Source organism: Thunnus albacares, chromosome 17, assembly GCF_914725855.1.
Source record: "Thunnus albacares chromosome 17, fThuAlb1.1, whole genome shotgun sequence".
NCBI lineage: Eukaryota > Metazoa > Chordata > Actinopteri > Scombriformes > Scombridae > Thunnus > Thunnus albacares.
In genome coordinates this window covers 8,130,120-8,142,046 of record NC_058122.1, presented here as the reverse complement: position 1 = coordinate 8,142,046, position 11,927 = coordinate 8,130,120, and the positions used below count along the sequence as shown (strand labels likewise).

General features: G+C 38.5%; 2 protein-coding genes across 2 annotated transcripts; one reads left to right on the top strand and one right to left on the bottom strand.

Annotated features, from left to right (window-relative positions):
• Window positions 1-1,702: 1,702 nt before the first annotated feature.
• LOC122967668 (GTPase IMAP family member 7-like) lies at window positions 1,703-5,211 on the top strand. Its single transcript, XM_044332433.1, has 2 exons — window positions 1,703-2,390; window positions 3,135-5,211. The coding sequence occupies exons 1-2, from the start codon at window positions 2,357-2,359 to the stop codon at window positions 4,181-4,183; spliced, it is 1,083 nt and encodes a 360-aa protein (XP_044188368.1). The 5' UTR covers window positions 1,703-2,356; the 3' UTR covers window positions 4,184-5,211.
• Window positions 4,677-8,215, bottom strand: kdelr3 (KDEL endoplasmic reticulum protein retention receptor 3). The gene is made up of 5 exons (XM_044332435.1): window positions 7,799-8,215; window positions 7,231-7,331; window positions 6,726-6,884; window positions 6,169-6,421; window positions 4,677-5,628 (listed from the first exon to the last, which is right to left on the bottom strand). Exons 1-5 carry the CDS (start codon window positions 7,887-7,889, stop codon window positions 5,585-5,587), a joined length of 648 nt encoding a protein of 215 aa, XP_044188370.1. The 5' UTR covers window positions 7,890-8,215; the 3' UTR covers window positions 4,677-5,584.
• Window positions 8,216-11,927: the final 3,712 nt, after the last annotated feature.

Below are 11,927 nucleotides of genomic sequence, written 5' to 3'. Positions count from 1 at the left end.
ATATTTTACATAATTAGACCTCGTCTCAGCGCTGTGTGGGCACACACAGACTGAGCTTGATTGACATCCCCTCACTCTCCTGTTGCACCTGTTAAGGCCAGACAATTAACACATTATTCACCCTTATTGGGACTTTGAGTTTGCTGACCTCATCATAGCTCTGTGTAATTTCAAGAGTCTAATCAGCCGGAATGACTGAAAATATATTGTGTGGTTTGAACAAGGGCTTTAAGATATTTAATTATACAAGTTATTGATGAAGTATATACACACTAGAGTTTTACTGGAGATAAGTGTTACATTAAATACGTCTCATCCTTATGACATAGTGAAAACATGGGGACAACTACTATGGGGTACAAAGTGTGTGATATTAAAATTCTAATTAATGCAGAGCCAGTTCTGCCCAACATCAAATTGATGCTGATTAGGAGATCAAAGCAGAACTTAATCACTTTCTAAAATGAACACTCAAAATTTTCGTCAGTCATTATCATTCATTATGGTTTATGGTTATCTGATCAGTTGTATTTCCATGGGAAGCCTCTAAGGCATCTAGTATGTGTACTGTGGTTCAGTGGAGACACACTGATCAGGTTAAACTGGTTGGTTAACCTCCATAGACACAGTCATTAAAGATTATGCTAAACTGTATTGTTTGAACATCACTGATCATTTATCGGTTTTAGTTGTGTTAATTCAACCTTTGTGGTTACCCAACTATCAATAAACAGATAAAACTGTGTTGGATCAATCTCATACAGCATGTTAAAACCAAGGTAAATATCAGTGAGTGCACAGCTACAATAAAACAGGTGAGACTGTGCTTGGTCAACCTCAGTTCCCTGTTAGAATACATGTAGGAAAACATTCAGTCGTTTTCTCAAACAATAGTTTCATTTTGAAAGATTGTACCAGAAGTGATGGTATAGTATTATATCTGTCTTGACGCTAGGTGTGGCTCAAAGTTGACCTGACTGTATTAAATTTATTGGTGTTCACTGCCATCCATAGTCACAGTGGATGAACTGCAACAGCCAGTTCAACATGTTGAATAAAATTATTACTATATATTTAGCATAATTGATGTAAATATTTTTTGCGACCAACTTTTTTATTAGCCTCTCATATAATACAAGTGTGACATGGCACAAGTGTGTGTTTACAACTGATTAATTGATGCAAAGTAATAAAAATAACTGAAAAAATAAAATGAAGGCAACAATGAGGAAAACAAAAATAAACCTATTAATACAATTCAGTTAATTCAGCTGTGCCCCTCCCGCTGCTCTCCAAATCATGTTTTAAAAAAAATATATATACACAATTATACATCCAAATAGTCTTTCAGACTAACTTTCAAATACAATAAACTTCAGCAGCAGTTTACAATAATGAGTGTTCACTACCATCTAGTGGTCACACTCAGGTACTGCAATACAACATTAAATAATGTTGTATTGATAACTTGAATAATAACCTTTATTATCCATATTTATAAGTAATTATTGTGTTTATATTACCAAAAATACAATAGCATCCGTACAGGTAGTAATTATATTGATAAAGAGCTGTTTTCAGTTAACAGTTTACTGTGCTTTAGTGACTCGGGAAGATATATTAGAATCGGGTGTTTTTACCGCCCTCCAATGGCCATAATATTGAACTGCAACACATTCAATTCATAAAGCATAACCTAACTACTAACTTGACATAACTGTTGTCTGGTGATCAACCGTCATCCTCTAAGTCTGACCACTAGAAAACAATTACATGACAATTAATGATCATGACTGTTCATTCATTTCGGTTTGTGTTAGTTGGCTCACTGTGTAAGATAAAGAGATAAGATGTAAGAAAGAGGAAATTCTTGTACCATCAATATCCTCATTGCAACAGAAACACAGGGTAGAGAAAGACATTAATCTAACACTATGTACAATAAACAAAAATAAAACGAATAGAGGAAGAAAAAAATAGAACAGTATAGCCTTTAAAATACGCACCAAAAAATCTTTAATAGCAATTTTAGAAAGATAGCATATTAGCCCTCACCTGCCTCCATCATAATATCAAATTATGTGCACATTTTCAGTAGTGAGATTATTACGGTGGACACACAGTTTTCTGGCATGGAGACAGTAGCCTATGTGATGAGTTTTCTTCGCCATTATAAATAATTATATTTTTAGGTGGGTTATTCTACGTCACGGTGGCAGTGTGAAGCTGCAGCTCTTCGTGGACTGCGGCTCTAAGAGGACGTTTCAATCAAAGCCAAAGCTCCAACAAACGGAATCCATCTCCTGTATTTTCGGTCACTGAATAACCGGCACGTAAAAGGCATAGTTTCTCTAATATGTCGTCACCTGAAATTGCTGCGTCACACGAAGGTATGTCGATTAAAGTTATCACATCGAGTCGGTGCACAGGGCAGCATGTTACCATTCCACCTCAGTGTACCATGTAGACAGAAACAGTCTCTTAAAATATTAAACATGCTATCCAAAACCAAACAACCTGATCCGATATAATAAATATAATATAATATAATATAATATAATATAATATAATATAATATAATATAATATAATATAATATAATATAATATAATATAATCTTACATTTCTCTCGAAAATGGTGAAGTATAGACCTTTATACTTAATGTTCTTAACCCTTACATACTGTTCAGGGTCAAATTTGACCCAGTTTGTCATTTGACAGCAGTAAAAATACCCTAAACACTGTATTTTAGCCTGAAATTTGATGACTTCTCCTAATGTGACCCAGAATATACAAAGATTTTTGTGCAACTGATCCACATTTTTGTAGTGTTTGACGCATTTACTCAAAAAATACCAATACTAGGACCACTATATAGTGTGTTGTAAATATTTTTTCGGGGTTGCACTGGCATCTGTGATTATATTTTTGTACATCGTTGCATTATTCAGTTCAAGGGCTGCTATGTTACAAAACCAAAAAAAATAGAGTTGAAAAAAAGAAAATTAAGTATTAAATGAAGTATTTAGAAATATTTGCTTCAAATATGCTAGATATCACTACCACTACTACTGCTCAGATAATTATAAAAGTAATACATGTATATATGTTCTATGACTGTAATTTCTCCACAGTCTGTGAAGCGTCACTCCCTACATCAGTGGCTGAACACAGGATTGTTCTGGTGGGAAGGACAGGAACAGGCAAAAGCTCCTCAGGCAACACCATCCTGGGCAGGTCCGCCTTCTGGGTGGATGTCTCCCCCTGCTCGGTCACCACACAGTGCAAGAGGCAGACTGGGACAGTAGACGGGTGTAGTATCTCTGTGATCGACACCCCGGGGTTCTTCCACACACAGTTGTCCCCTCAGGAGGTTATAGCAGAGGTGGGACGGTGTGTTGTCCTGTCCTCTCCGGGACCTCACACCTTCTTGGTGACCCTACAGCTTGGCAGGTTCACCCAGGAGGAGAGGGACGCCTTGGAGTGGCTCAAGGCTACGTTCGGGCCTGGAGTCACCAGGTTTACCATGGTGCTGTTCACCTGGGGAGACCAGCTGCACGACAAACGCGTCGAGGACTTCTTGAAGGAGAGCGATGAGCTGTCGGAATTTGTCAGCAGCTGCCATGGAGGGTATCACGTCTTTGATAATAGCGGACATGACAGGACAACAGGGTATGCAGAACAGGTCGTGCAACTTCTGAAAAAGGTAGACAAGCTTGTTGAGGACAATGGAGGCGGTTGCTATAGCAATGACATGTTCAAGGAGGCTGAGAGGGCCATCAGGGAGGCACAAGAGATGATGCTGGGACTAAGAGAACATAAGGTGGAATCCCCTCAGAGGGAGGCTGAAGACAAAGAGGAGCCGGGACCAGAGTTGGAGAGGAGGAAGAGGAAGGAAGAGGAGGAGAAGAGGAAGGAGGAAGAGGAGGCCAGGAAGAGGGCGGAGAGGCTGTTCTGGTGTGAGCTGGTGTCTGCGATGGGGAAAGGTGCAGCAGAGGGGGCAGGGATCATGGGAAAAGACAAAGGGAAAGGGAAAGCTGTGAAGAAAGCGAAGGTGGTGGAGAAGGCAGCAGCTCTGGCAGCCTCGCCGCTCTCCATCAGTTCAGCTGCAAAAGCGGTGGGAGGGGCTGTGAGAGAAGGAAGTAAGGTGTTATACAAACACCGCAAAACTTTTCTGCACTGAGAGATCCTTGACATAGTGGGGCCTGAAGTATTTATGATTCATATGATTCATCATTCATTCAGATATGATGATGCGTGAAAGAAAGTCACTTAACTGTGTTTTTCCATTGTGAATCATACATCTAATGCTATCACTCTCTGTTTAGCATCAGCACAATGCACCGACATTTTTAAGAGCATACTGTTACATGTGTGTATGTGTGTGTGTGCATGCATACATGTCTGTGTGTTTATAGGAGCTCCAAAGAAAAGTAAACATCCTAGTGTGTTTCACTGCATGTGGGTTGGTGACGAAGAACATGACCACACCTTTGACTTGAGATAATTCACGTTATAATAAAGGTAATATCATAAAAACTGTGTGCAATTCAAATAACTGTGGACCAACACATTTGTAAGTGTCAAAAACAAGTTCATGTGTTATAAAAATTCTAATTTCTCTAATGATATTTTCCTATTTTTATCCCTGACAAAACAAGACAGTTTGGTCAAGGTGACAACTTCAAAAACATGTTTTACTGAAACGTTGCAGCAGTTATTCTTTCTTTGGCTTCATTTATGACAAGACAAAATGTTTAGCCCTTTTTTCTCCCATGAAATAGAAATACATTGAAATAGAAAAGCCTACAATTGAGAAGAAATACATAAAAGTAACATACTTGGCAATAAGGGAAAAACGTTTGCACATAATACAGTAAGCTATCCAGGGAGTGTCTAACACTACAGAACCAAAGAGGAAAAAAATTGTGGAAGATTAGAGAGTACAATTTTACAAATGTAAATCATTGGGCAAGACTCAAACACACAATGGTGACTGGATAAAATGTAGAAACCTTTGACACGAAACTCTGGGCACTCTGTATCTCTAACTGTACCGTGTGGAAACTAAAGCTATGATCTACCTGAGTGCTGTACAGAAATACTACAGCCAACCTCATTTACATTTCTGTGGATTCGACATTCTAACAGCTTGTATTAAACAAAATAAATGTCACAAACTGCATTCAGCTGTTTCCACAGTCTCTCTCGGCACATTAAAGGAAAAATAAAGACAAACAGTTTCCGCAGTGTTGCTTAGATGCATGAATTTAAGCTCCATATGCACATCAGGGACACATTTCCAGTGTCACCTTTGCATCTTATGGAGAAAAAAACCCAAACATACATCACAGACTTTCAACCACAACAGCGTATGTATGCACACACATGCATACACACACTTGAAAATACACAGACTCACACACAAAGTACCAATCAAACAGAAATTCAATTTCTAGAGGTGCGCTAGTTTCGGTCTATAGAATGACGTCAGACCATAAGTCCCATTGCTAAAGACATGTACAGTTGAAGGGCAGGTCTGTGTTCAGATGCTGAACTGTAGCAGGCACAGTGGAGACATGCTTTAAACGGGCATCGGCAGGCTCATCTTTGCATTCCCTCGAAGAACTGCGGACGGGACAAAGAGGGACAAAAGAAGAGATAAGAAAAGAGTTTGGCTCAATTTTTGCCACTCCTTTGTTTACCAGGTGAGTGACACCAAACTTTACATCCTCCTCAACTGGAAAAGTAGGATTGAATCTCACAATAGACAATAAATAATACAATTATTTTTTTCTTTTAATCACAACACACAGCTCAGTTGTCTGACTAGTTTAGCACAGTGAATTAATCGGTTATACTGTAGTTTTTATTACTAATTCATTGTCTTGGTCATTTGTCACTGAAAAATACCAAACATTTGCTGGTTCATATATACTAAGTTTATCTTAACTTCTTTGGTTTCTTATTAAAAATATTAGTTTGGGTTTTTTGGCACAAAGGACAAAAGTTTGGACTCTTATAACGTCTAGTAAGCATTCGTCATTATTTTTGATCTTCCATAGATGAAGTGATTGATCAGTTATTCAAGAAAAGTCAAAATACCTGTTAGTTACAGGAGACAAGAGACAACATCTCTTCAACCATCAGCCAATAGTCTCAACTCACCCCTTGTGAAGTAAAGGTAGAAGAAGTCGCAGTAGAAGATGGTCTGCACAACGCCAGACACCACAGCAATCTGGTCAAAGAAGCCCTCGGTGTGGTAACGCCACACCCAGTTGGCTATGTAGAGGGCTCGGTAGAGGCCGAGGAAGAACAGGTAGTGGGTGGTGATGGATTCTGCCTCGCCGGTCTTGGTGATCATGAAGAGTTGTGGCATTATGGCCACCGCCTCCAGGAAGATGGAGAAGGTCCACAGGATCTGGGTGGAATCAGTGGGATGGAAACAAGTAAGTTTTATTGAAATGACACTTGTAAGCCAAAGTGTTAAAAGGACATCAAAAGAAGTGTTGTGTTTGGGTGATCTATATATGCAACATTAAAAACAAAAGGTAACTTAAACTGATTGTAAAAACCTCAAGCTGCATTTTAGTCCTCAGTGATCTTTAGATATAAGCGTTTTTAAGTTTTTCTACACTTGGACACAAATGTATGAAATTTAACTGGATCATGTCATTGTATTCTTGGCTGCAGAGGCCATCAGAAGTAGGCCAGTAGTAGTTTACCTCCATTGGGGTGAAAGCATAGTGCTCCAGGAAGGAAAGCCCGATGACTGGCACCAACAGGAACTCCACGCGGAATGAGTCGTTCTCTGAGTCGTAACTGTTCCTGAAGCGCATGTAGATCATATAGACGGTGGCATAGGACAGAGCTAGGAACACCACCTGTGAGAAGATTACAATAGTGATTATGAACGTCCACTGAAACACTGTTAGTAAGACATGCAACCCATCAGCGGCTGCTTTGCAGGTCTAACTGAATGCTGCCTGCCTTGCATAGTTATACCGTGTGTATGCACCTGGATAGAACCTATATGAGCTGCTGTGTGCGCCACAGACAACATCTGAGGACAACATGTTGTCTATTTTTGTTGTAGTTTGGTGAAATTGTAATTATTCTCAGCATGAGCTCCACTAAGATCAGTTTGTGTTTTAATTGAGGTTAGTTTGTGTGTCACAGTATGTGTGTAACCGTGTGTGTGTGTGTGAGAGTCTGGATGTACACACTTACCTTCATGACTGTGTTGTAAGGAGAAATGAAGACAGTGAATAAGTCAAGGTATCTGGTGGTGAACACAAGTGCAAACAGCACCTGAGACTTCCCAGAGATGCCTGGAGGGACATAAAAGTTACAACAGTTTAGAGATGCAGATTTAAATTGTGTAGTAAATGATCCCAGCAGACGTATAGGCCAATTTTTGGTCCAGGACAGATTACAGAAATGTGCAGAAGTTGTTATGTTTTCCCCAATTTTATGAATTAACAGAAAAAGTATCCAAGAAGACAACTGCACTGTAGATTCAGTTTGATTTAAAGATGCAGGCTGCTGTATATGACTGTAGGTGGGGCAGACAGCAGATTGCTTTGTTAACATTGCCACGTAGCTTCCACTCTTGTAGAACTATCAGCATCATGCAAATACCCTCCTTAATGTACTTGACTCACATCTTTTGTTATGTATCACACTGTATTTGCGCACTGCGTCAATGCTCCATCTATAGAACAGCATGCATATAATTATAAGGAGGCTGTGCAATCATAACAGTCTGCAGTAAACACAGAAGCCAGAGTCTGCCTACCAGCACAGGATTTGGACCTCCATATCTTCAGTAACAGGATGATGATCGCCACCAGATGTGACACGTCACCGGCCAGACGAAAGACGTTCATATTGTTTGTGTTCAACAAAATATTAAAAAAACAAAACTTTGATACAACTCCTTAAAGACCTGACACGTCTGCAGGCGGCGGGACGGGGCTGTTCAACGACCAAACGCACACTGTTTGCGTGCAAAAAAATAAATAAAATGACGAGATAAACAGCTGCAGGGTAAACTCCAAACTTGGCTCGTTATCTCAACGCATGGACGTGACGGATGAAATGTCTTTCTATTCCGCTCACAGGCTCAGCTGTGTGTGTGTATGTGCAGAGGTCCGAGAGCAAAGTTGGTTCAGAGGAGGTGACGTGGCTGTCAGCTCAGACTGCAGGAACCAGCGTCAAGTTACGCAGCGTCAGAGTAATGTCCGGTTCACTGTATTCACAGTAAAACTCGCATTAAGCAACACACACACATCCTTCAAACTGCAGCCCTGTAACTGAACAAATAATGCAGAAGTTCAGCATGTGGCTGATAAGAGATCTTTCATTGAATGCTGATGAGTGTCTGAAGCTGAGCTAAAGCTGATGTGTCCTTATCATTGGAGAGATTTTATCTAATTTAATTTGGAGGAACTAATGTCATTACTTAAGAAACTTTGAAACGTTAAATAATACTTTCAGAGTGAAATGGTTTACTAATTTGATTAAAGAAGAGGAAAACATTTGGAATACCTTACCAAGATATGTATTTAGTTTAAGGGTGGAGTTAAATTTCTGCTTAAATGTGATTATAAAATTGATAAGTTACCTGTAAAGTTATTAAATGTTCATAAAGAAGCTCTGCTGGCCTGGAAACTGATTAACAAACAGAATTTTTCACCAACTAATTGCTACATTTGGCATAGCAAGAATATTTAATATAGAAATAAATGACTATATTATGGACAATGGGTTAACAGTGATATTGTATTGGTTAAACAGCTTGTTAATGCTGATGGTCAATTACTAACTTATAATGAATTCCTCTGAATTCTGGCTCAGTAATCAAGGTTCAATGATCGATCCATTCAGTAGTGATATATTCTGTGGAAAAGTTGAGATCGCCAAGAATAAATGCTCAAATAAATACATCAGGAGTTACATACAAGCTGTAACTCTGCATCCAGAAAGATTCTTTCGGGCTTCGCTTTATGGAGAAATTAATTGGCAGAAATTTAGCTAGTTGGTGTTTCCTTAGTTAATATTGAATATTCTTTCAATTTCTGTGAATTAGAAGAAGAAACAATCTATCATTTGTTTTATCACTGTATGTATACAGAATATTTTGGGTGGATGTTCAGCATTGTATAAGAAGGAAAACTGGACAAACAATCTAATTTCAGGATAAAGACATTTATATATTTTTGAATGTCATGAGAAGGAAAAAGATAAAACTAATTATGTTTTTGATAAATTTCCTATAGACTTATGATACATTATTTTGAATTTGTATGACTTTTTCTTTCTTTTCTTTCTTCTTTTCTTGTAACTTTGTATATATACCCCTGGTATGGAAAGTTTTGAGGTGTTCCTACTGTTAATGTACATGTGTTTTCTAAATTAAAGAAAAAACAACATGCTCACTTCCTCCTCCTCTTCCTTCCCCTTCTTCTTCTTTTTCCTTCTCTTTCTTCTTTGGGGTTTAACTGCCACTTGCATCATTGGTGTTGCATTACTGCCATCTTCTGGAGTCAGTCAACTCCTACAGTGTCTGGTTTGTCAGATTTTTACTATCAATCCAGATGCAATCCATAAGACATCTGACCAGACACTTCCTGCCTTGTCCACTTCCACCACACTCCAATTTGCCCTTCAAACCTGCTCCTGTCAGCCATGATCTCATTCCCTCCATCATGTCCTTTCTTTCTGAGGTATGTTTTTTGCAGTTAAATGTTCTACTGTTTCTGGTACCTGACAATGTTCACAAAGTCCAGTTTGATGCTCCCCTATAATGTGGAGAGTCCTGTTCAGGTTACTGTGTCCTGTTCTTAGTCTGGTCATCACTACCTCCTCTCTTCTATTTCCTCCCCTATTTCTCTCAATACTCTATTTTGTATTTCATGTAGTTGTCTTCCTCTTATCTCCTGATCCCAGTGCTGTTGCCTCTTTATTGATTTTCTTCCATGCAATACCCTTTCCCTCTGATTCTGAAAGTTTAATTGTGGTGTCTATGTTTTCTTTTTTTGGCTAGTTCGGATAGTTTGTCCACTTTCTCATTACCCATAATGCTTATGTGCACAGGAACCCAAATGAGTGTGACCACAGTTCCTTGTTTTATTACTCATGGGTGTATTATGCACACTTCCATTGAGTTTAACCTGATTAAATGCAAAATTCACCTGTTTCAGTGTTGTTTTTCAGCACAGGTTTAATTGATTAATATACATGTTTAACTGTCAGGGGATTTGTTGTTTTGAAAGATGGTTCAGTTTTCTCTGGAAGGCAAAAACATGTCTTTTCTGGTGTTGCTTGACTTGCTGTAGCTAACTTAATATAAACTGGAAGAACGACTGCATGGCTCATTTGTAGACTATCCTCAAGAAGTGCACCCTTACTGAGACAGCAGATGGCGACATGCTGCTGGCTGTTAGGAACTGAAAATCCCACATGGACCTCCTCTTGATAAGACTGAGTGCTAATCAACTCAACTCAGATAAACTTTATTAATATAGCACTTTACAAACAAGACAGCTGATCCAAAGTGCTTTAAGGCACACACAGAGGAACACAAAAGAAAGAAACAAACACAATAGAAGATAAGAAAAAGAAAAAAAAAAATCAGAGTGATGATAAATAAATATGATGATAATGATAGTAAAGCACATGGTCACACAGAACCTATAGTGGCAACACAGACCTACAGAGACTTCAGGAGAAATACTTGAGCTGGTTAAGAGGCAAAAATGAGTAGAAGTGTGTTTTATGAGTCTTACAGATCTCAGTATGGGGGAGAATCGGATGGTGGGAGAAAGAGGATCCCACAGTTTTGGGGCAGCGATAGAGAGGGAAGGCTGTGTCTCCATAACACTTTGTTCTGGATCTCAGGACAGACAGAAGTTAGGATAAGGATTTTGGAAATGCTGAGGTCATGAGTGGAAGACCCCATTCCCCACCCATGTTCAATTGTATTTTCTGCAAGTTGTGTTTCTTTTAATCTAAATGATAGAAAACTTTTTGAAATCCTTATTGTCCCTGTAGTTAGTATCAGATGAGTGTAGTTTGTTCCCATTACTTCTGAGGAAACTGTGAGAAAATTACAAACCTGTAAAATTAAGCTTTATTCTCAACATTAAGGTCTAAATGTTGTGTCAAAGCCCTCTCCACACTGCCAGAAATAACATTCTGAGGGAGAAATATTGAATCCTTTTAGCGTATTTATCTATCTACCTATCTGACCACATATAAATCCATATAAAAACTTTTACACTAACTAAACACTCATCATTATCCTGTTTAAATGTTTTATTTCATATTTCCAATTTAACAGTTTCATTGTGTTCAATCAAACACTATGAAATGAATTTCTGTACAAAAAATGCTTTACAAATAAGCTGCCTTACCTTTCCTATCTCCTTAATCGTCTTTAGCGGATGTTCTACATGAATCATTAACTAATATGTACATATCTTCAGGCTGAGATCGCATTAAATGGATACAGGCTTAATGAAATGTAATTAAATGCAAAATTGCAGTTAAGTCATCAGATTATCTTGAAATCATCCAAACTGATGAAATTAGTGGATTGCATTGGTAATCGTGTTTCACAGTAGATGATGTGACAGATTGCAGATATCCCACACAGCTATCTCCAGCTGTGTGATGAACTGTTTCTATTTGTCTTCTTCTAGTTTAATTGAGAACTGAGATGAGTCTTTACAATAAATGTAAAAGTTTTTGTCAAACATAACAGGACTAGTACTTTTTTAAAATGTCAGTCATACAGTCAGGCAGTGTCACATGTTTGCAAACCAAACCTTGATCTGTGATGCTAAAAGAATCTGTATCCCACAGCAAAACCTTGAGGGACTTTCATCCAATCAAGACTTGTAGCATTATACTTTCAGTGTTTT